The 25,672-nt window shown below is 40.0% G+C and overlaps 1 protein-coding gene and 1 long non-coding RNA gene across 8 annotated transcripts in view; one reads left to right on the top strand and one right to left on the bottom strand.

Annotated features, from left to right (window-relative positions):
• The window catches only part of MYLK (myosin light chain kinase), a 424,364-nt gene that overhangs the window by 266,643 nt on the left and 132,049 nt on the right, over window positions 1-25,672 (top strand). For all 7 annotated transcript variants that reach the window (XM_074301410.1, XM_074301411.1, XM_074301413.1 and 4 more), the window contains 3 exons: window positions 18,905-19,042; window positions 23,467-23,664; window positions 24,435-24,684. In XM_074301410.1, the coding sequence (XP_074157511.1) occupies window positions 18,905-19,042; window positions 23,467-23,664; window positions 24,435-24,684 (586 nt within the window). The remainder of the gene's footprint in view (window positions 1-18,904; window positions 19,043-23,466; window positions 23,665-24,434; window positions 24,685-25,672) is intronic.
• Window positions 1,513-7,548, bottom strand: LOC141561590 (uncharacterized). Its single transcript, XR_012488088.1, has 3 exons — window positions 7,474-7,548; window positions 6,896-7,213; window positions 1,513-2,989 (listed from the first exon to the last, which is right to left on the bottom strand). It is a non-coding gene; the product is annotated as an uncharacterized LOC141561590 (long non-coding RNA).

The following is a 25,672-nucleotide window of genomic DNA, read 5'->3' as shown; positions in this document are numbered from 1 at the left end:
TGTTAGGATCCTGGGAAGTTTCCAAGGAATCAGGGCACTGCTATTCTCTACACTCTGAGAAAAGAACAAACAGTACAGGCAAACCATCAGAAATATGATCACTTGCTTTTCTTTGGGAGTTAGCACTCTATATCACAAACACTAAGTCCCTTTATATTTGAATGCAGGTTAGTATTCTTTCCAGTAAATGGCAATACATCAGTGCTTTCTTATGCAACTTCTGTTGATGACCTAAAAATCCCATGAAGTAGATCTACCCGACATGTTGGAGACCTTTTTTTGGAGTCTTGATATTAGAATTTAATTTCTCATTCTCTCTCCTACTTTATGACTGGACTATATCTGTTTTCTGTTATGCATCTCTTTATAACTTCTTTGTATTTATAGTAAAGAATATCAGTATTGATATGATTTTTCAAGTATAAGTTCAACTCAAAATTTTGAAAACAAGTGTTAAAATTATTTTTACAGAGGATAGGTAGTATTTATATGTTTAAAGATTTACAAGGCACTTCTTAACCTCATTGGATCTTACTGGGAAGGAAGTAGGTGCTATTATCATATCAACATTTTACAGATAAGGACAATGATGCAGATGGAGGTTAAGTATTGGCTGGAATTGTGACTGCTTTTCTGTGTCTTCTGCCCAAATACTTCAAGCTCCATTGAGTCTATCCTGGAATATTTTTATAGGGTAAAAGGGTTGAAGGAATCAGAATAAAGAACAGATGAATAGAAGGATGAAGTTCAAGAGGATTCTCTCCAACTCTCTCAGATTCTTTAGTGAAGCCTTCAAATATTCCGTCACTGTGGCCATTAATGTGAGGAACATTGCAAAATGTCAATGGAATAAATTAGAATGAATGTTTGCTGTAAGAAAAGTTAGGAGAGAAAAAAAGGACTTTAGTCAAAATGTCCCAAATTACTGAGTTCTGAGCAAGTTGAAATCTTGCCCATATAGCAGCAGTTATTACTTGTAGTCAACAAAAAGATTTCAGCTTTTAATTTTTTTTTTTTTTAACTAAAAAACATAATGTCAAGGCAACCTGTACTGGCCAGAGATCTTTTCTCCAGGTCAGACAGGCAGCCAAGCAAGGCTTTGAGATCATAAAGCCCCAGCTTCAAGTGCAGCCTCTGACTTATACTAGCAATGGGACCCTAGGAAAGTCATCTGACTCTCAATGCCCAAGGTCTCACTCTCCAAGACCAGAAATTATAAAATGGTGATCAAATTGAATTGGTATGGGGATTTTTTACACCAGAGTTATCCCCTCATATCCAGACCAGAAAAAATAAAAAGCATCTTACTTTACAAGATTATTGTCCAGCTCAAATGAGAGAACAGACATAAAACGGCTTTGCAAACTTATCTACCTTATAATGGTGGTCATATCTAGGATGGGGGAGAGATGGAGAGAAGAGGGGGAAAAAAAAGGGGAAAAAAAAGAAATTTACAGGATAATTTTGTTGTATATTTAAAGGAAATGACAAGATGTGCATAGTAGATCTGCATTTTCATGTGCAATCCTTTTTTTTATTGTACTGTGCTATAAAATGTTTTATTCCATAAATAAAGATAAAACATAAAAAATAATTCCGTAAATTAAAAATGTCTTAAAACAGTATGTAAATGTCACAGATTATAGATACAAAGGTAGAAGATACTTGCAAATCCCTCTAGTCCAGTCCCCTCATTTTATAAATAAGTCAACTAAGGCTTCAGGTTAAGGAACTCACATAAGTTCTTATAGATAGCACATATCAGAAGTGGAATTTGATTCCAGAGTCACTCTACTGTACTGCCTCATGTAGTATTTATCTTAGCAGTAGAAATCTGCATTTCCTTCTCATTCTGTCTTTGCTAAAATCCATAATCATATTTTGCTTGCTTGTTTTTATGAAGTCCTGGAGAAGTTTGGGATGGAGAAGGAGGATGGTGGAGACTTTTCCAAAATAAGAAGGGGGGAAGGGAAGGCTTCTTCTTGCTTCACAGAAGCAATTTTTGCTGACATTTTAAATAGGTTTTATTTAGTTAATAGACAAGCTGTTTATTGGAAGAGAATTAAAATACTTCTAAGGGTATTTGTAGCTTGGATGAGTGCCTCTGGAAACAGGAGAGGGCAGGGCTATCTTTCAGATGATGGAAAGGAGCTCTCTTTTCATGAAAACATGGCCCCTTTGAAAGTGAGGAGAATGAAAAGGTGGCAGGTGTTCCCCAAGTCCCAGTTTGTAGTCAGGGCAGGACAAGTGTCTTGTATTCACTATATTCAAGAGGTGTTTGGAAGACAGTTCCTTTAGGTAACAGGAGTTCAGAGACAACTAATCATGTTGGAGAGTTGTTATTGTACATAGTTCAGCAGGAGAGCCCGTGCCCAGGAGGAAGGCATCATCAATAACTGAAAATAAATGGGCTCATTTCTTCTCCCTTGTTTGTTGGAGGGGCTACCGCTGTAGAACTAGGTCCTTTTGAACAGGAAGTACTGAGCAGGTTTCCTACAGGAAATCGTAGTAGATGATAAAGATGATTAGGAAGCATTTGGTGAGAAACTATGGCTGATTATACCCATGTGGTCGTGCTTCTGGACCAGAGCTGTTGTCGCAGAAAGATGCAAGTTATGACACATGTCAGATTGCTCTTCCCAGTTTCTGAGACCCCCCCTCCCTCCTCCTGTCCCTTGTGTGGAAGAATAACTTTGGGGTGCCCTGCTGCTCCAAGCATGGCTGGTCCTGATGGCAGTCTTCCATTTGCCCTGGCACCGTGGGACTCTTATTGTATATGTCACAATTATCCAAAGAAAAATCTCATGTTCGGAGTTACCATTGTTGCATTTCCAGCTGTGCTCAGTTAGGACACTTTCCGATGAGAGGGATCCTGGTCCTGGGGCCCACATTCTAGCATTTTAACGGTCTGGGCAGAGCTCCTGAGTGGCTCACTCTTCCCTTTCCAGGGACTCTCCGAGGTGACCCATCTTGGGTGGTCCTTCACGGCCTGGCCACGCCACCTCCCCATCATGACAAGACAGTGGTCAGGAGGGGAACGTTAAGAGTACAGACAATTAAATCATTGGTACAGGGTCTAGAAGCTTGTGACCCTGATCCCTGTGCCCATTTTCTCCACCACTCTGGCCCCTGTCTGTTCTGGGATGGGAGGGGCACATACAAGCACTGCTACTGATTTCCTGTGTTGTTATGGCCAAGTCATCCCCATGCACGAGGAGCCACCGCAGGCACTGGGTGCCTCAGAAGGCAGTCAGACTATCCTCTGCTTTTTACACATGAGGGATATATCGAATAACTTATAGTAAGTATTGGGATCACCTGAGCTAGAACCAGTGCCCTTTCTATCAAGAGCCCAGCATTAACAGGGGCCATCCTCTGTGGGCAAAGTGGGGGAGGTAGTGTGCTTTCTCCCACATGAATCCTCCACCCAAGCGGGTAAATCCCGGGCAAGGTGCAGTGAGATGGGATCTGCTTGGAATCTCATGACATCACCGTCTAGAAAGAGAGGTTGGATGAGGTATCTTCTGAGGCCCTTCTGGCTCCCGGGCTCGCTCGCTGCCTCCCTCTCTCTGTCTGACCTCCCACACTCTCTTCTTCTTCCTCTCTTCTTTCCTCTCCATCTTTCCCTTTCTATTTCCCTTCCTCCCTCTTTTTCCCTCTCTCTCTCTCTCTTTCCCTCTATAACTTAACATTTAGAATGCACTTGATAATTTTTTTTTTTACTGATTCATGTAATAGAAAATCAGATGTAGTATGTATATTCTAATAATTTTTTCCACCTAGATTGCAGATAAGAATGGTGGAGTTTGGAGAAGGGAGGCATTCCCCAAGATCTATCGTAAGCCTTTTCCCCTTTTGATCTCTTCTTGATGATCTCTTTTTTCCTCTTTTATAACCACTTTGCAGGTATAAGCAGTGAATATTAAATTTCAATATCTCTCTTAGCTCCAACTCAAACGGTTTGCAGTCACCCTCTCAAATTTAATCTGTACCAGTCTGATCCCTTGCCCCTCCTTTTACCTCACTTATTTTTCTTAGAAGTATCATCTTTCCATTTTGCCAGACTTAAACTTTTGGAGTTATCTTTTCTCTTGTACTCTCAATCCCTGCGTTCCTTTTACCTCACTTATTTTTCTTAGAAGTATCATTATCTTTACAGTTTGCCAGACTTAAACTTTTGGAGTTATCTTTTCTCTTGTACTCTCAATCCCTGCATTCAGTCAATTAATTGTCTAATCCTGGTGATTCTACAATACTTCTCAAAAGCATCCCTTCTCTCATGTATGAACATGGTTGTTCTATCAACTTGATTTCCTTTGTTTAGGGTTAAATGACTTGCCTAGGTTCCTACAGCTTTTGTCTAAAGCAAGATTTTAACTTAATTCTTCCTGACTCTAAGCCTGAGCACTCTATGCATTATGCCACCTAGCTGCCTGCTTGACATTCCTTATGTTCCTTCAAAAATGAATTCAGGTGCCACATCCTCCATGAAGCCTTCTCTGGTTCTTCCAACTGACTTCAAGGAGCTCCCTTCTCAAACATTCCCAAGACACTTTCTCTGAATTCTCTCCTACATCCGTACCTTTTATTATACTTGTCTATGTATATATTTCATCTTTCTTAACTCCCAGGAAGACTGACTGTAAAGTTTTTGAAAGCATAAATTGCACTTAATAAGTGATTATTAAGTGTTTGTTGAATTGGATTAAATGGAATCGAAGGGAGGGATCATCCTCTGGGGAAATTAGCAGCAACAGACAGAGACAGAAGCTCTGATCACAAATAGCCAAACACAAGTGTCAGGTCTCAAGGATGTTGAATTCTAGGACCTAACTTATTGGAAGAGAAAGTTTTCCTCTTAAAATCCTAGAGAAACACCTCCTGCCTGGCAAGAGAGGCTATGGACTAAATATACATGACACATACATTTCTGGACATGACCATTGTGCTGATTTGTTTTGTTTCACCACAAATTGTTACAAGGATTTTATTTTTCTTTTTTCCAATTTGGGTCAGGAGGAAGAGTTAGAAGGGACTTATTATTTGTTAATTGAAAAAAGTTATAATTTTTAAAAATCCTAGAGAATGAAAGCATTTAGTTGAATAATTATTAGCCATTAATGAAAAGGGTATGCAGATACTTTTTCTTTTTTATTATGGACTTAACATATCAATATATATTTCAACATACTAAGAGCAGAAAATGAGTTCTCCATATGAAACCTTGAGTGTTCCTTTTATAGCTGTACATATGAAATTTAACATGATAATAAAAGTGTCTATTTTCTTTGGAACTTCCTTTCATTTTCTTCTGCATTTTAAAATGGTTTTCCTTGATTCCTAATGTTCTTTTAAAAAATTGCTAGAGCTGTACACCAGTTTTCCTGTCCTGCTTCTCAAAAATAAAAGCCTTTCCTTGAAGCCAATAAGTGCAGTAAAACAAAGCAAATTCATATGTTGGTCACATGAAAAAAACCTATGTCTCATCCTTCACTGAGGTGTTTATTTTTCTTTAAATATTGCTCTCAGTGACATTCAACAAACATTTATCTACTTTACAAATTCATTAAAGTGTTTTATAAACCATAAAGCACTTTATAAACCCCATGTCTAGATCTCTGTTTCTCCTTGCCTCCTCCTCCTGGTCACCCTGGCATCTGTCAAGTCTCAGCTAAAGTCCCACCTGCTATAGCAAGCCTTCCTGAATCCCTTTAATGCCATTGCCTTTCCTCTGCTGATTAGCTCCAATTTAGCTTGTTGGCACATAATTGTTTGCATGTTGTCTCCCCTTTTAGATTGAGCTCCTTGAAAATGGGGACGGTTTCTTGCCTTTCATTTTCCTTTCTATCCCAGTATTAGCACAATGCCATGCCCATTGTAAGTGCAGACTGATGAAAACATTTTTAAAATATGAGTTATTTTTTATTACTATATGCAATGCATTGTATGAAGCCATGGGGGAGAAAGGAAAACACTCGACAAGATGTATCTTTGCCCTTAAGTAGCTTCCAATTTAACTTAATTTTTAACTGTGGAGAGTCTGAATTATTTTTTAAAATTGATGTTCTTTGTAATCCAATGTTTATTTTAAGCCATTTGAAATCTCATTCTGAAAAGTAGTCTGTAGCCTTCCCTACACTGCCTAAAGGATCCAGTGCACAAATAAATGTTAAGAATTCCTAATCTAATGAAGGTTCCTAATTAGTATCCAGGATAGGGAAAAGCAATTTCTGGAGGAAGAGGGGAATGTCTTACAAAGCTATGTCTTTCAAGTAACAGCAAATATCATCAAGGGGTAATATGGACTCCAAGTTGGGGGAAAAGAAGAAAAATAGAATTATGAAAAAAAGGAATTAAAGGCAGATAAACTAGACATGGGTGCTGGGAGCCAAGGTAGCAAGAGGGATACTAGTGGTCACTATCTCATACTTTGGGAAACATAGCAAAGTAAGGTCATTTAAAAAACATCTGATATTAATTGGTTATAGAAATGATCCTTTCCTAGCCATAATAGCAAGTTTTCTGTCAGATCTAAATTGACTGAGAACCTCTTTGAATAATTTCTGGTGTCCTGGAGTCCTGGAGAAGTAGCCAGAGAAAAAGAAACTGGATCAGAAGGGACAGAAAGAAAATTGAAGAATGTGCCTACATAGGCGTATTCTGTGTCCTCCACTCCCCTCTGCCCTATTTGTCTCCTTTCCCTCTCCTGCCCTCTTCTCTCCCCTTCTTACACTTCCCTCCTCCACTCTTCCCTCTAGTTCACTCTCCCAGGGCCAAGACTCCGCTCCTGGGCGGCAGCCATCAGCAATGGGCCATGATCCACAGCAGATTACCCCTGAACATGCCTTGTCAGTTTTCACTGGGCCTTTTTCCCCTCCGAGAACTTCAGACTTACCGAGGCTTAAGTCTTTGTAACAAGCCCGCAGAGGAACACAAGAGGCGGGTTCTGGCCCGTACTGACTGTGCGACCCGGCAGCCGCACAGCTTCTCAGACCCTCGTTTTTCTCATCTGTAAAATGACGGTGATTCATCTCAAACTGCCGACCTCGGGAGGTTATGGTGAAAGCGCTGGGTGAAAGGCAAAGCCCATGTAAGCCCCGAAGCGGGGCCCCAGGCGGCGGGTTAGAGCTGAGGAGAGCCCGGGTGTCACTGGGGGTGGGCCACAGGGAAGCTTCTCGGTAGGGCTCCTCAGTGGTCCATGTTTAACCTATATCTGGGGGAGGGAGGAGCAAAGGAGGGAGAAAAATTCGGAACACAAGGTTTTGCAAGGGTGACCGTTGAAAACCATCTTTGCATGTGTTTGGAAAATAAAAAGTTATTATGAAAAAAGAATAGAACAATTGGAGTCGGGTTTGTGCAGGATTATTTTAAGTCGTAAATATGGGGACTAAGGAATATTTCAGATATGAGAAAAAACATGGACTAAATAGTGAGAGCATCAGTACGGTATAGCGAGGGAAGAGTTATCCTTACAGCCAGAAAGATGGAGCCTCAAGTCTCATCCCTGACACTCGCCGCCGTGCGAGCCCAGGCCATCATTCACTTCTAGTCCGCATCTTCTTCCGGCTGCCACCGCAGAGAAACTCGTACGTGGCCCCGGCACGTGGGCGCGTAAAATGGATACATAGATGCAACCCTCACCGACCGCAAGCCACAGAGAACATACTGTACGACAGCTCCTCGGTCCGCTTGTAGCTTTATCATTTAGTAAAGACAACAGCGAATGTGCATCCTCGGGAGGCGATGGGCTTGTTCGTGTTTGCATAAAGAACTGAATCTTGGGGGGGTAGTGGCTCTCTTATATTGTGGCCAAGTTTTTCACAGCTTCTGCGCTCCTTTACGTGACATACCCCTTATGTCAAGTGAGGAAAAGCTCGCTTCCTGTGCACGTGCTCCTCCCCACTGTGTGAAGGAGAGCGCCCCCCGCCGGTCGGCCAGAAGTTCAGATTTGTAGCTGATACCAGCTCCTCGAACCCTAGTCTGAGGGACTGGCAGTGGGGAGCCGTGGAAGGCCCTCGAGCAGAGGAGCAGTAAGGGCCTCTAACCGTATAGAAAAGAATGGCGGCAGTTAGGAAGTCTCCGGACCCCGGGGATAACGCCAGGCCCTCGTGGAGGGGAGCTCCTACACGGGGAGGCGCCGGAGAAGGAAGACCAGTAGGTGTGCGAGGTGTTCTTCGGAGACTCCCGAAGGAGGAGGGGAGGGCGGCTTTCTTGTCCCTCTCTAACAGGTTCTGGCCCCCAGGGCGTGTCTACGTGCGGTGGTGGCTGGCTCTAGGCGTGGGCAGGCCGCGTGTAGGGGCCGGTTGTAATCCTGGGGGGCTGGCAAGCTGTGTGCGCGGGGTGTTGCGTGCGATACAAAAGGGAAGTTAGCGGCCCAGGGGCAGCCTCCCCCCGCCCCCCCTCCGCCCCGGCCGCAATGCTCCGAGGCTGTGCTCCTCTCGGAGCGCTGTGACCCTTCCACAGGGGCCGGCCTTCTGCCCTGAAGGCACTCCTCCGAGGGCTCTGCCCCACGCGGTCGGTGAGCTCCCTGCTCTTGTCTGGGAGCAAACAAGCCCGAGCGGGAAAGCCACTCCGCACGTGTCACGTGCCGGCCTCGTGAAGTACGGAGACAAGCAGGGGAACAGCTCCTACCCGAGGATGTGACTAAAGCCTCGGCTTTCTGTGTGTGTGGTCTGATCGGAGGTACCGCAAATACCGTCATCCACATTCTGGAGTGAAGAAATGGAGGCACGGAGAGGCTACATGTTTCACTGGTGACTACTTCCACGTCAGGAAGCGATTGCTTGAGTGTATAGATGAAAAAGGAAAAAAAAGAGTGTACAGGTGAAAAAGAAAGAAAAAGTGTCTAGGGGAAAAAGAAAAAAAATATACAGGTGAAAAAGAAAAAAAGAGTGTGCAGGTGTATAGCTGAAAAAGAAAAAAGTGTGTAGGTGAAAAAGAAAAAAAGTGTATGGATGAAAAAGAAAAAATATATAGGTGAAAAAGAAAAAAAAGTGTCTAGGTGCACTGTACAAGATAGAAATATTGAGATAAAAGTCAATCCACAATTTTAAAAAAGACTGAATCAGCAACAATGTGCTAACTCAGTGTGCTTTTATAAATCTGGCAGGGCACAGTCCATAGGTTATCCATCTCCCCTTTTCGCATTAAGTTTTGGCCCTTGGAAATATTACATGACGTCTTGGTGCAAGTAGCTAACGTGCTGATATAGAAAAGAAACAAATTAGAGGAGTCTATAACATATTATAAGGCAAAATGAATTAATAGCCCAGAAAATTGTAACTGAGGGCCCTTGTGGGTATAGAGATGTGCAGATCTGGAGCCAGGAGCAAAGAGAAAAACTAATACATTCAAGGTCAGGATGACGGGAATAGCAGAGAGAAATGAGAACAATGCCTACTTATATCACTGTCATGAGAAAGAAAGAGGGAGGCTTGTGATGTCCTGTATGTTACAGATTAGAGCAGGCACACAAGCAACTTATTGCATTTGACTTTTGCTTCCTTGAGTGGAGTGAAGGATGCTATTTCTAATACGCTCTACCATGTACTGATGAGTAGTCCTACTCAATTTAGATTGTTTTCCTGCATAAGTGAAGAACTTTTAATGCAGAAACTCTGGGGCTTGGTTACTGCACTTCTGCGTGAGTTAAACTTGGGGTTCCTCTTTGATGGTGTTTTGGGGTCGTGTCAAGCTAGTATTTTGCCTTTGTTGTACTCCAATATATCTTGGGATGAAGGAGAAATCATGCAAATATGGTGAGAAGATGATCTCTGTTGAAGACATTCAGACCCCAGAATTTAGGGCAAATGGGATTGAAGCATAAATATTAGAACTTGGATCTTTTTTTTTTTTTTTTGGTAGGTGGAAAATTATTTAAGGACTATTATTTGGGATTGGGATTATATATTGAAGCCTGTCTATTAGCAAAAGGGAATTCCTAAAGAACATCAATACATATCAAGAGTCAACTTACAATATTCTAGATCCCTTTCTCTGAATATGAGTGATGTAAAAGAGAAAAGAAGTGTTTAAATTGCCTTTGTGATTTTGAGTGTCATTTTATCCAAATTTCTTCATTTGTAAAATGAGACAATGAATATAGATGACCTCTAAGATCATAAGCTCCACAAATGATTTAGTGAACTATCCATCCCATCCAGGGGTAAAGGGAAGGGGAGATTCACCTAAAGTATAATACCTTTTATTCCAGGCCAAGATTTTAACTCTCTTTGTGTTTCTGTTTCTGTTGTTCTATTAGATTACATTTAAAAATTCATTATACAATTGTATTATGTTTTATAAGCAAGTTTAGTTCACTAACATTCAAAGTTAAACTAGTCAAGTTTGTTTTTCCTTCGGTCTGAATGTTTTATTACTTTAAAAAAATATATCACTAGGTTCCTTGAACTTGTTTTGCTTTAAACTATGCTCCATCTTAATTTGCTATTATATTCAAAAAGCATACACCCCCTCCCTACCTAATCCAAACCAAGATTTCTTGATTTTGATGATTATTATTATTTTAATAATTTCCTTTAGAACTCCAGAGAACAGTATGATTTAGGATTTTAACAATCTCCTCACCATTTTTATATGTTTTTTCCTCATTCCCATTTCTTCCCTCTCTCAAGATAATTCTGTCTGATGTCCCTTTAAGCATTTTTGTCTTTGGTCTGTGACTCTCTGGCCAGATGGAACTTTTAAAATACTTTCAAAATTGTTTAATTGAGCAAATAAACACTGGTTTATCATTTGTTCTTTATCAGATTGCCTGGATTTAATTATCCTTTATTAAGTTTCTTTTGTTTGATGAATTTGCATATCAGTTGCCCTGTTTTCCTCTAGTTTCACCAACTGGAACAATTCTAATCCTTATATCCAGTTTTTTTTTTTTTTTTTTCATGAATTATCATGATGAGTTTATTTTCCCCTACTTCTTATAGGTCTTAGGACTTAGATATACAACTTTAAGTGACCTGAGAACTTTTGAGTACAACCACTTCATTTTACTGAAGAAGAATGTGTCAGAGAAGTGACTGCCCAGGAACACACCACAAATAAGTATCTGAGACAGAATTTCAACTCAGATCCTTCAGCTCAAAATCTAGCATTCCTTTCCATTGTATTATGCTGATTAATCCTTGCTCAATTTAGTCTTTTTTCCCCCTGTGATATGTGATTAATGCAGAAGCTCTGGAACTTGGTTATCGCATCTGTTAGTGAATTAAACCTGGAATTCCTCTTTGATGATATTTTAAACAATCTATTGTATGTCTATCTAGGCAATATACTTAGTCAACATCCTTGTATGATTTTAGGGTTTAACAGTTTTATCTTTGTTAATTTTTTGTTTTGTTTTCAAAGTTTTGTTTTTAGAGACATCAAATGTTTTTTCTTTCTTTTTTTTTTTTTCTTTTCAGTTTTTTCTCATATTACTTTTTCACTTTTTTTTTTTTTTTTTTTTTTAGGCTGGGGTTAAGTGACTTGCCCAGGGTCACACAGCTAGGAAGTGCTAAGTATCTGAGACCAGATTTGAACTCGGGTCCTCCTGAATTCAAGACTGGTGCTCTATCCACTTCACCACCTAGCTGCCCCCCCTTTTTCATTTCTATATTTCTGTATTCAAAATCTTTCAGCTGTGTTTTCCTTTTTTAAAAAAAAAAATGTATTGATAACTTTTTCTTTTAAGGCATTATAATTTCTGAATATACCCCTACTCTTTTAGCAGGTAAACGATTCTTTTTAATAAAAATTAAAAAACAACAAAAAAAACCCCCAAAAAACAACAACTTAGCAAAATAACTAACATACCAACCAAGTCTGATATTTAGGACAGCATATGCTGCGCTCCATATTTCTAATCCTTTAACTTTTTTCTTTCTTCCTTTTTTTTTTATTGTTTTTGAGGCAATTGGGGTTAAGTGACTTCCCAGGGTCATACAGCCAGGAAGTTAAGTGTCTGAAGTCAGATTTGAATTCCAGTCCCCTGACTTCAGAGCTGGTGCTCTACCCACTGTGCCAACTAGCTGCCCCAATCCTTTAACTTTTCAGATGAAGGAGGGAAATAATTTTTTCCATCTTTTTTCTGGGGCCAAGATTGGCTACTAATGGTATGCAGCCTATGATTTTTTCTCTTTTTCTTCTTTTTTTTTGGGGGGGGAGGAGGGAGGAACTTTAAATTTACATTGTGTATATTGTTTTCCTGATTCTGATGATTTCATTCTGCATCAGTTCACTTAAATCTGCTCATTCTTCTCCTTATTTTTTATACTGATAGTTTCTGAAGGTGTAATTATATTCCAATATATAAATGTACCACCCTTTATCTAGCCTTTTCTCAACTCTCAACAAATGTAAATGCTTTACATTTTCCAATGTCTGTTTTAGACTATCTGTTCTTTGGGTCTTTAAATTCTTTTTCAAGAACCTTTAATTTGCCTCTTTTAAGTCCTCATGGCACTTTTCCAATCTCTGAGATTATTTCCAATTTTTTCTAGATAATGCTTATTTCCATGTAGTTGCTGCCAGTTTTTCTGCAAGGCTGCTTTTGTAATGAACTCTTTTTTTGTTATACTACTTTTGTTGTTTTATTTTATTTAGTGCTCAACATGTAGTGAGTGTATATAATAAGTGTATGTTGACTGATTGCTTGGTGCATTTCTTGTCCTTTGGAGTTTTGATAACTAGCAGTCTAGAAATCCCTGAATGAGTGAAAGCGAGTCACTTAGATAGCAGCAGTAGGTATGGATAGAATGGGATAGACTCAGGAATAATTGCAAAAGGAGAATTGACAGGCTTCTTAAAGTTGGGATTGAAAGAAAAATTAAAGTTTTTTGGCATGTCCCATGCCAATTTTGGATTTGGGTCATTAATTGGATACTTGGACCAATAATAGAGAATCAGGACGTCAAAAAAAAGGAGATTAAAGGGTAAAATAAGTTTGATCCTGAACATGTTCAGTTTGAAAGGTTGGTGGGACATCTAAGACAGTTTATTATTTGACAGTTTGAAATGGAGGCTTAGAGAGAATTCAGAGCTGGAGTTATATCCACTGGGAGTTGTGGGTGTCAAATTCATAGTTGATGCTATGACAGTGGGTGAAATTACTGATTTCCTCTGGAAGTTTTGCTTCCTTAACTTGACCTCACTCTGATTTTTATCCCACATCCCCTGAACAAATATGGATGCTATTTGTTCTTGTTACTCTCTTGTCTTGAAAATACTCTGAGATCTGTTTCCCTATGTGTGTCTTATCTTCTCCATTAGACTGGGAAAAGTTTCAATTAGACATAATCCATGTTTCATATAATTGATTACAGACTGTCAGTGAGTGCTTGACAATTAGGCATAGGTGTTATGTCCTACCTTCTCTGTATCATCCCTCCAAACATAGTAGATATTCAGTCTTTGTTTGAATGGAGAAAGAGAGAGAGACAAACACAGACAGAGAGATACACACAGAGAAAGACATACACACAGAGAAAGGTTTTTCAAAAATTCTTTCTTGGAAAACCAGAGTTGTGTTTTATTGGCACCACATCCCAGAATACTGACTGATAAAATCATCTTTTCTTTTTTATCCTGGGCCTGTAAATCAAGGATGCTCAGATTTAAAAAAAAAAAAAAAAAAAAAAAAAGACCCTTTCTTTCTTAGGAGACAGAACTCAGAAGTAGCACCATTCCAAAAGCAGAAGAACATCCAGTTGTGGGAAAATCTGAGATATATATTTAGTCTGTCTTGGTCTGGGCCCAGGTCTGAGCTTTTCCCTGCATCCCCAGAATAATGTTCAAACTATTTGTGCTTTTCTGCACTATACTTTGCCCTCTCTGGATGAATATTTTAAGGTCCTCTGATAGTTCCTTCTGGGTTCTTCTTGCCTCATTGAGCTCCTTCTCCTTTCCACATGCCTTCTCCCTCTTAGTTAAGACATTTGTGGCACACAAAAGCCAGATATTCACAGATTCATAAGTTAATAAATCACCAAACATTTATTTAGTACCTACTATGTTCTGAATACTGCTATGGTCTGGGGACAGAATCTAATGAGATTGAATTGGAAAGGACAAAAGAAGGCATCTAGTGCAACCTTCTCTTTATGTTGGGTCAGAAAGATGAGCCCATATGGCTTGACCAAAGGCACACAAGTAATTAATGGCAAAGCAGCTGGGATTCAGGCCCCTCTACCTCTAAATAAAATTATGAACTTGCAAAGGACCTGCTGATAAGCATTGGTAAAGGGAGATTCCTCACTAGAAGTTCCCTACACTGTTGAAATCATGCCAGAAACACACCCTCCTCCTTTAAGAAATAGCTGTCATCTTGTGGGAAACTTCCTAGGGGAGGAATTTAAGAATTTTTATTTCATCAGGAGTATATTCTTGGTTGGCCATACCAAATAGAGGACCTCAGAAATATTCCTAATTCTCAAATCCTTCGTTTTTGACTTTGAAATGCAAGAAAGACATATGGTTTCCTTCATTTGGCATCCTCTCAAGCTCATTCCTAACTCTTTTCTGTCTTGCTCATTTGTCAGCAATCTGGGGAAAAGAGGTTGCCCCCAATCAACCAATCGATAAATATCTTGTAAGTACCTACTATGTGCCTAACTAAACTTAAATAATCCAGTGGCAGAACCAAATACAGCAACCAATATTTAACCATGTTTTAGTCCATATGATCCCCTAGGGAGGAAAGAGGTTAAATCGAAAAGAGCTGAATGGTTTAGTGTCTTTAATGTTATGATTCTGTGATAATCTGTGAAAACCTCACAGGAAAGTTAATATAGATAGTGGAATCTGTGCATCCAAATCCAAATCTCTGAGAGCAATTCTTCCCTCTGAACATTTCCAACCTGATCTCGCCTCTCGTGGCTAAGAGACAACAACATGGCATAGTGAATGGTGAGCTAACCTTGCACCAGGAAAACCTGGGCATGCCTTTTCTTTCTTTCTAGTCAGGTGTTGTGAACACAAGAGTGTTAGAGACCTCTAGTGTTCCTAGAAAACCTTCTAAGGTTGTAAGTTCAAAAGGTGGATCACGGTATAGTATTTTCACCTTATTTGTTGTTGCTGTTTGCTTGTTGTTTTTTCTTTCTTATTTTTTTTTTTTTGGTGTAACATGATATATGTGGAAATATGTTTAAAAACAAAAAAAAGCTTGTGTTCCAAATTTTTCTCCCTCTCTTCCTCTCTCCTCCCTGGCTGATGTATGCAAGATGAAAGAAATCTGCATACCATGATGAAGTCTTGCTGATGCTTATTCTGTTCAAAAGTGAACTCAACTTTTCTGTCCTAAAACAGCTCTTTCCTCTAATGAATTTCTTTTAATGGTGCCCCCATTCTCCAAGTTATCCAAGATTCAGTTCTTTTTTTATTTTTCTCAATAGTATCTTATTTTTCCAAATACACATAAAGATAGTTTTCAATATTCATTTTTATAAAACTTTGTGTTCCAAATTTTTCTCCCTCCCTCCCTCACCTTGCCTATCTCCAAAAGAGCAAGCAATCTGTTATAGGTTAAATATGTGCTGTTAAGATTCAGTTCTTTAGTTTAATCTGTTCCTTTATTTCTCCAGCCATATGTGATATAAAAATCAAATAGAATTAGTGCCATTAAACCAATTGCATATTAGAATCTCTGCAGTCCACATATCCACTTAGGAAACCACCTATTAACGGTATCTATGTTCCACTTTATTTTTATTTTTTAAATATTTCCCAGTTGTTTTTTAATCGAAGACAGCTAGGTGGTACAGTAGATAGAGCACTGAGTTTGAATATAGTCTTGGACTCTGGGGCAAGTCACTTAATTCTGTTTGCTTCAGTTTCCTCATCTATAAAATGACCTAGAGAAGGGAATGGCAAGCAATTCTAGTATTTACCTTTGCCAAGAAAACCCCAAATGGGATCACACAAACATTTGGACACGAACAGCAGCAAACAACATATTTTGACTCCTTTGTAATAAATCACTTTGTTCTATAATGCCTTTTACATTTCTTCCCACTTTTTTTTTTTTTTTTTGCATTAAATTATTGTTGACATCTATTATGTCCTGAGCCTTTCTACTGATACAATGAAAAGCTCACAGGACTGTTTTTGGGGTCAGAGTGCCCAAGTTCAAATCCTGACCGATGGACCTTGGACAAATCTCTCCAAGCCTAAGGTCCTTAATCAGTAAAATAAGAAGGTTGAGATAAATTATCTCCTTCCAGCTAGACTTTATCCTATGATCCTGCAACTGGAAATCAGAGAAGAACAAGAGAAATTTATAAAGTGGTATTTCTTCAGGGATATAACACAATCCTGAAAGAAAAGACTTTTGTCTAAATCTATAAGGATACAGGCTAATTTAATTCCTTCTTAGTTATTCATTTTTTTGGGGAAGCATTTGCAATGGTCACACAGAGCAGTGAAAAATTCTATTGGGCTCTGAAAGGCATCATATGGGTTTGAGATTTGGGTTGTTTTTTTTTTTGGGGGGGGGTTGGAACAGCATATTTACCTCAATAACGTTTGACCCAGGCTGGTATTAAAGTGAGCCTGCATTGCCTGAGTCCATAGTGTCTCACAGATTTTATACTTGCTGTGAAAGCTCCACAAAGTGAAGCATGACATGTAGATAATTAGCTATTGATGCAAGCGACATAGAGATGTTAACACATGGAGATAATTGCTTCTCTTAGGCAAATAGTGAACTTCGATTAGGAGGAAGCAAATTAAGATGACATCCTGGCAAAAGGGCTTCCTAAGGGAAGGATGCATATCCAGCTGGTACCTGCCTATCTTGCCAATAGTTTTCGCATCACCTGGTTGAGATGGACATTTAAAACAGTGGTCCTCATATAAGCATTGTAAAGCAGAAGCTGGTATCTGAGCAGTGACTATTGGGCCATTTTATGGAAGAGGAACCTGGGTGAGGGTTCCTGATAATCTGAAGCCCCAAACCCAGAAATGTGAGGTGTGGTACATATCTGGTACGTCCCTGAAAACTGGTACTCCAGCTAAAACAGAGAGATGGGAACAGAGAGTGCTTTTGGGAGGGGAAAAAAAAAACCCACAACATTTTGTCCTTACAGTATTTTCAGTCTGAGCTTAGACAGGAAATTCCACAAATCTCCTGAGGCAGCTGGCTTCCCTAGACACTTAGGCCCAGTCATTCAAGGAAATTAGATTTATTAATTACAATATGTGAGCCTTCACAGCCACACTATTAGGATTCCTTCATCAGAGTGACCTTCCCTTAGGGCAATAAGACAGAAACCTGGAAAAAGGGAGAAGCCCCTTCAACCTCTAGAGGCTTTATTTAGTAGACTGGAATTTCAGGGACATAACCCCACTAATTCTGGGAATGGTATCCCAACCTCTGCTTCATCCTTGATACATCAAGTTCCCTGAAACTGTTTCTTTTTATGTGGCAAGAGAAAATAGCTGGAGGAGTCAAATCTTCATCCTCTGCAGAGTTGGATGTTTTACTATGAGACTCTAATCACAGAAGTTTAATTCATTTTTTTATTTACGTTTGGCTTGGCTTTAATGTATAGGCTTGATTTTTTTTTTTTTTTTTTTAATAAAGCAACATGTAATTTATGGAAATCTCTACCTATGTCCTAGGAGTTACAGATGAAAAATCTAATTATTGAAATATAGAATAGCTTAAGTTTCACAAATTTGAATTTTTTGATAGGATAATAGGTTAGATAGAAGCTATTGGTTCTAGTCTTAATCTCTCTGTTACTACTTCTGGTAATGTCCTTGACTCTCACTCCTCTCTACCTCCAGGGCAAAATAATCCTATCTTTGCTCAGAATGATGTATGTGCTTACTGTCCCTTTAGCACATTAAAAAAAAAAAGTATATGTGTTGCTATAGCTAAGTATGAACTTGATTTGCTTCAGTTTATTTTTTAAAAGAAATAAAACAATTATTCCCTTTATTCATAAAGTTCTTTTTACATTTTCTAGATTCATGCAGGACTATTTAGATTTCTATTACAGTTTCAATATTAGTTTCAACAAAGATATACCATATCTACTACATTGTTTAAATTAAGGAATTATCCAAACTCTTCCATTGCTGAAGCAACTTATTGGTAGTAAATCATATCCATCCACTGCACCAGTTTACTCAAGAATAATCTAGTGACCCAAGAAAGTTAATGCTGTTTCCCAAAACAAGGGCCTTGCTAATCAATGAGTACCTTTGGAATTTTTCTTTCTTTCTTTTTTTAATTAAAGCTTTTTATTTTAAAAATATATACATGGATAATTTTCAACATTCATCCTTACAAAACCTTGTTTTAAATTTTTCCCTCCTTCCCCCCCTTTTCCTCCCCTAGACAGCAAGTAACCAATATATGTTAAACATTGCAATTCTTCTATCCTGCTGCAAAAGAAAAATCAGATCAAAAAGGGAAAAAAATGAAAAAGAAAATAAAACTTTGCTTCAGTTTAAAAGATACAGATCCCAAAGAACAATTACATTGAGCCTGTTTTTCTTCATTGATTGTTGAGGCAGAGTGAAGTGGTGGCTCTCGCAGCCAGAAAGTCATTTGAGAAATTGTAACAGTGACCAAAAGTCTAGCTGTCTATCCTGGAACCATCTGAAGATGTTGACTGACGGCATTCTTCCCCTTAAGGCTCTCCAGAGGAAACAGATTCCTAGAATAGTCTGGGTTCCAAAGATAGACCATCGTTTCCCATTTTGTATATTTCTCAATTTCTAGACAGAAATACCATTATCCAAGAAAGATAAGAGTGGATAATGTCTTAAAGATCTCTAGGGCCCATTTTCCATTTGTATCTAGGGGAACTCGCGGAACTATGTTTAATCTATGTTGTTTTTGTTTTTAGTTTTTACTCAGTATCCATCAAACTAATGACTTGTGTTCTCTTGCTTGCAGAAAAGAAGAGCAGTAAAGAAATTGATTTCTCTACATCTGTGGTTGCCAGCAGCACATCCCCACCTGTCTTCCTGAAGGGTCTCTCTGATCTGGAGGTCATGGATGGCAGCCAAGTAGTCATGACAGTACAGATATCAGGTCTGTAATGTGAGCACCCTTATCTCGCCCTGGATGTTGGGAAGTGATAGTGAGAAGCTGTTACAGATCAGGGAACATCTTATCCAAGGAGGTTCTACTCTCAGGTCACTGCTGGGGTCTTCCAGAGAGAACATGGAACTTAGAGCCATGGCGAAAGCCAGCGCTAGCCCGTGATCATGGAAATGTCTGCTTCTTTTGCTTTGCGTCCTCCATGATCTCACTCCCCCTTGCCATCCATAGATGCAGACTTTCTCCTTTTCAGACTGAGCAGATCAGGGCCTGACCTTTTGATTCTCTGAATAGCTCAGGAGCTTTAAAGAATCTCTAGACAATATTTTTTGAGAAATTAAAAAAATAAATAACATAAAAAATAAAATAACATTTCCATATACTTAGAGGAATTTTAAAAAAAAGGATTCTATATGGAAACCATTTCATACAACTTGCTTTAAAAAAAAATCACATTATATTTGTATCTTGGCAATACAATGATACAAATGATGTCCACTTTAAATCACATTTTTTTCCCCAATAAACATTCCATTCATTATCAATGATAGTAATATCAATCTTATGCTATCAAGGCAGTGCAGTGGAAGAATTTTTTTTTTTTTTTAAGTAATAAGATGACACAATGTATTTTCCTCATTCCTCTTTAGCCATGGGATTCAGTGCTTGAGTTTTAATATAGATAATGCTGATTCATTTATTTATTTATTTATTAGTAAAAAATCAGAGGTCTCTGAGAGCAAGGAGTAGAGAAGAGATGGAGAGAAAAAAGATAGATGTTGGGAAAGAAGGAATTGGAAAACATAAAAGTAGAATTGGCACACATTCTGCAACTGCATAGTTTTTTAAAATTTTATTACAAACTCAGGTAACAACATTTTAAAATTTTCTGATGTGAAAGAGGGGACAAAGAGGACTAAAAAGAAGAAAATAGTAAAAAGAGTCTCACCTTTCTTATCTAAATGTTTAAAAAAGGAATTAGGACATGGATTATTTTCAAACAAAGACAAAAATAGCAACAGTGTCTTCATTATCTATTAATGGACAGAATTCTGAGTCTTGGGATGGAAGAAAAGGTGAAATACAAGCTGCTTTTTAAAAATTTTTGGATGTTGGAAGAGGAAAGGAATTTCTGGATTTTGGCAGCTTTCACTTTTGAGGTGAAACATAGTTATAGCAGCCCATATCCCACACTTTTCTTTGTTGGTTAAGGGACTATAAGCACATACATCATTCGGATTCAGGATCATTGCCCTTATTTTTGGAGTGTTTTATGGATCAGATTATGAATACAGATAACCTGCTTGTGAAACTTTTCCTTTTTGGGATAGCTCACTATTCAGAGTAAGACTTAACCTTCCACACATGGATTGATGGCTTACTTTATTACATTCAATCTATATCATTAATTCAATAAGCCTGTATTAAGCATTATCTCTGTGTAAAATTTAATGCTAAGGACACCAAACATGTTTAGATAAGATAGGTTCTTGCCTTCCTGGTGCTTATAATGAAGTAAGTGTATAGTATACAAACACAGATGATAATAGTAATGTATAGCACTTAGAAAGTACTTTAAAGATTTGTGTGTATACACACATATACAAACATAAAATCGCATTTGATCCTCACAATAACTTTGTAGATAGATGCTAATGATGATAGTGATTATCCCTACTTTTATAGATATGGAAACTGAGGCTGAGAGAAGTTAAGAACTTATGTAGGATCCTACAGCTAGTAAGTGTCAGAAGCAGGATTTGAACTCAGAGTCCAATTTAGTGCTCTATAATATTTACTCTAAGATTTATTGTATAGACTGAATTTCAGGGAAAAGCAGAGAACCAAAAGCTACCTAAGGTCCAAGGAAGAATCAACATTATTTTTTAAAATGTCAATAGTCTTTTCTTTTTCCAATTATGTTAAATTAGTTTTCAACATTCATTTTTGTAAGACTTTGAGTTCTAATTTTTTTCTCCCTCCCGCTTTCCTCCCAAAGACAGAAAGCAATCTGAAATAGGTTATCCATGTACAATCATTTCAAATATATTTCCATATTTGTCAGGTTGTGAAAGAAAAATCAGAACAAAATGGAAAAATCACAAGAGGAAAAAAAAGTAAATAAAAAAAGTGAAAATAGTATGCTTTGATCTACATTCGGTCTCCATTGTTCTCTCTCTGAATGCAGATGGCATTTTCTACCCAAAGTTTATTAGAATTGCCTTAGATCATTGAATTGTTGAGAAGAGCTAAGTCTATTATAGACAATCATCACACAATCTTGCTATTACTGTTCACAGTGTTATCCTGATTCTGTTCACTTCACTCAGTTCATGTAAATTTTTCTAGGCTTTTTTGAAATCAGTCTGCTCATCATTTATAAAACAATCATATTCTCTTACATTCATATACTATAACTTAGCCATTTCCCAACTGATGAGCATGCACTCAGTTTCTAGTTCCTTGCCACTACAAAAAGGGCTGCTACAAACATTTTTGCACATATGGGTCTTTTCCCCTCTTTTTGTGATCTCTTTGGGATACAGACTCAGAAGAGATCAAGAGAATCAACAGTATTGGAGAACATTTCTTATAGTATACAAATGTTCATATGAGAACTGTGTCCCACTCTGCCTCTTACAAAAATGTAAACATTACAGATTATCTTCCAAGTAGTAAATACAATCCTAGCCCCGAGAAAGATTAAAAGAAATCATTTTACCTAATGCTTTTGCTTTCAAGTCAATGGCTTTCCAAACCATCCAAGACTGAGAGAGTTGTCTGTTCCTTCTTCAGGATCTCCAGGGATGAAGACATTCCCTTTTCTAGCATTAGACCATAAGGTCCTTTGGGTATCTCATTTCCTTTGCATCCATTTCCTTCTGTGATCTGCTGTGACTATAGAGTAAAACTTCTATTGGAATGCCCTACTAAAGCCCACACGGTTCATTCATTCCCACAGCCTGTCCTGGAGGCAGAACCCCTTCCCCATCTCCCTCTTTTACAGGTGTCCCCTTTTGGCACTAGATGGCACTCATGGGCCCATAAGGGAAAAGATTAATCAATTTTCCTTCTGCATTTTAGAAATCAGTAGAAATTGTGGAATGAATGGGTCAGGACAGTGAAAAGTAAGATATGTGTGTTTTAAGTATAGTTTGATAAGGGGGTAATGGAAGCAGTGGAAAATGGTGACTGCATATTTCAAAATGATGCTCCAGTATTAATATAAGCTCACATTTGTATAATGCTTTGTAATTATCAAACATTCTTGGTCTCTGTTAGCTCATTTTGGTCCTCACAGAAGTATTGTTATGAGAGATAAAAACTCCAGCGCCTTCTCAGCGTGGTGGAGTAGAAAAGGTGCTGATCTTAGGATTGATAAAAAGACCTGGCTTTCAGGCTCTATTCTATACTAACTGTATGGCCCCAAGTAGCTCACATAACCTCTCTGAATATTAGTTTCCTCATCTATAAATTGAAGACCTTAGCACAGTATGCCGGAATTGGAAGGCACTTTATTTATTGTTGTTGAATCGTGTCTGACTCTGTGACCCCATTTGTGGTTTTCTTGGCAAAGATACTGCATTGTACCCCAGAAAGTAGAAGTAGGAATATATGGAAGAAAATCACAGAGAAACAGATTCAAGGGACAACTTTCCAACATTTACCTCTATTTAAAAGCAGATTGGCTGGAGATCATAGGTCCCTCTCATGGGAGGTCTTCGTGCAGACCTGTTAACCACTCAGTAGGATTTTTAGAACAAATTTTTGTTGGGCTGATCATCTTGTTCTATTTACACAATTGGTTTTACCCAAAGGCCCACTAAATAAATGCTTGTTGACTTGATTTGACTCTACAGTTAAACTTACTAAATTTTATTAGATTGGATCATTAAAACCCTAGCTTAATAGATGGTTCTATTAATGATCTTGTAGGGCTGTTTTGACAAAAAGTATTTTGTAAATCATTAGGTACTAGATGGTGCAGCAGAGAGAGTTCTGGCCCTGGAGTCATGGGTACTCATCTTCCTGAGTTCAAGCCAGGCTTCAGACATGTACTTGCTGTGTGACCCAAGCAAGTCACTTAACTTTGCCTCGGTTTCCTCCTTTGTAAAATGAACTGGAAAAGAAAATGACGAGCCACTCCAGCATCTTTGCCAAGAAAACCCAAAATGAGGTCATGGACACAATTGAACAACAATAAAGTACTGTATGGATGTAATCTGTTGTTATTATTCTCGGAATAAACAACTTAGTCCTTTCAATGGATCATCAAAAAAACTATTTCTCACCCTAGTCTTTCAAATTAGAGATGTCATATTTTCCCTTAAAGAAATACTTCTGCAGCTCCCTTTCCCTCCATCCCTCTCCACTCCTTTTTTCTAATAATCCTGTCTGCCCCCTTCAATGTTCAGGGAATCCACCACCTGAGATTCTCTGGCTTCACAATGGGAAGGAGATCCAAGAGTCGGAGGACTTCCACTTTGAATTTAACGGCAATGAGCACAGCCTGTGCATCCAGGAGGTGTTCCCCGAGGACACTGGCAGGTATACCTGTGAGGCTTGGAACAGCTTCGGTCAGGTCCGAAGTCACGCCGTGCTCACTGTGCGAGGTAAGGCCGCTTCTTGGGTCAGGGGGAGGGTCTCCATGAGGTGACTGGGGGAGGGGAGGTCCTCAGGAAAGGATAGGGAGTCACGGAGTAGGTGCCGGCCTTCTTTCCTGCCTCTCCGTATAGCCTGCAAACCTGTCAGGTTTGACTGTGGGGCAGAAAAAAATTCCCATTTTTATCATGATAGAACTTTGACATGGACTCTGGCGTTTTTTGTTCCCTTAAAGTACCTTACAGTCTACTAATGGAGAGAAGTGACACCTCCTTCACAATATGAGTTAAACCTTGGTCTTTTGCACGGAGCTTTCCTGTTTCACGATTTTCCCACGTTACGAGTCCATCCTTGTTTGCCCCGGCGGAGCTCTGGGCTGCCTCTGACAGCAGAGAGGTCACCGCCGACCTGGAGCTCCCAGGGTACCGGGCACATGTTCTACTCTTTGAATGTGCCACGCGGCTCTTCTTGCGTTCCCTGTTCCGGCCCACCTTTAGTGCCTGCTGGGGGCCAGGCACGTGCTGACCAGGGGGCTCGCAGTCTGGGGCTGGCGGGCGCTGCGGCAGTGCCTATTCGTGTCCATGTTAGAGCTCAGAAGAGAATACTACTCCCGCGGGCCCAGATAGAAAGCAGGGATGGATGGAGGGTGGCTGTTTTCAGGTACCCGATTCCCTTGGCCTCTGACCTCCCTTCCCCTGCCCAATAATGACAGAATGCTACAATAGACACCCCCCCCCCGCCCCCATGCCTGACTGAGTTCCGTGGTCCTTTGGCCCCTCAGAGCCTCAGGACGGCATTCAACCTTGGTTCATCAGCAAGCCTCGCTCTGTGACGGCCGCCCCGGGCCAGAACGTGCTCATCTCCTGCGCCATTGCGGGGGACCCCTTCCCCACGGTGCGGTGGCTCCGGGACGGCAGAGAGCTCTCTAGGGAGGCGGGCTACTCGGAGGTGCTGCAGAATGAAGACGTGTTCACCATGGTGCTCAAGGACGTCCGGCCCTCCCATGCGGGCCAGTATGAGATCCGACTCAAGTAAGTGCGCCCGGGGCCCTGCGCCCCGAGAGTCAGAGCCCGGTACACGTGGGGGCGGGAGCGGCCGGGCTTTGTGAGGGACTCAGTTGTCTGGACCTGAGAATCCCCCCTCTGGGTCCATTTTTCCGTCTGTCATGCCCTTGAGTTCTTTGGGAGAGGCGGTATGGAGGTGAGGAAAAGGTGAGGGAGGACAGCGGCCGGCGCCTCCTCTCGCCTTTTTCACTTGGGCGGCTCCAGGTACCTTGCGTTTGTAGCTAGCAGGTGAGAGCTTGCAGGGCTCCCTCGTTTAGTACTCGCAGGTCAGTCGCAGGAGCTATCCCGGCTTTATGCCTGAGGGAACGGAGAGCTTAAGCGGCTGGCCCAGGTCCCAGCCTAACCCGAGGCAGAGCTCTGGACCTCGGCTTCCCACTGCAGGCTGCCCACTCCCTCCACGATTGCCCTCAGCGGCCTAGCTGGGTGCTCCAAAACGTGCTCCATGCAGTCCGGCCTCTTCGGGCCCTGCTCGCCCCTCGGGCTGGCCCGGAGCAGGCCAGAGCGGCCCAGGCCGCCTTGTGTTACTCACCTGGCCTGGCGACCGGCGCCCTTCTCCGGACCGCTGCATTTGCCCTCTGCTCCGTGTCCTCAAAAGCGGGGCGGAAGGAGAAGGCAATCTGGGGGAGAGCTTCCCAGATGTGCATTGAGAGACAGGTAGATACATAGATAGATGTGTATGTATCCCGAACAGTGCTTTCTCGTCTGAGGGTGCCACTCACCTCTCTGCCGGGAATTCCTTCGTCATTGTTTGTTCTTCTAAAACATCAAAATGATTCTGTTCGAAAATATGTGTATAGAACTGAAAATTTTTAAAAATGAGTGTTAAAGAAAATTTAATGGGCACAAAAATGATCTCCTATCAAAGCCCTTACTTAGAGCAAGAATTATTCATCTTTATTAGGATCCCGGACTCCTTTGGCAGTTGGTGAAGCATATAATATAGGGAGCACATATG

The sequence above is a fragment of the Sminthopsis crassicaudata genome, chromosome 3, assembly GCF_048593235.1.
Source record: "Sminthopsis crassicaudata isolate SCR6 chromosome 3, ASM4859323v1, whole genome shotgun sequence".
Classification (NCBI taxonomy): Eukaryota; Metazoa; Chordata; class Mammalia; order Dasyuromorphia; family Dasyuridae; genus Sminthopsis; species Sminthopsis crassicaudata.
This window is presented reverse-complemented; position numbering and strand designations above follow the sequence as displayed.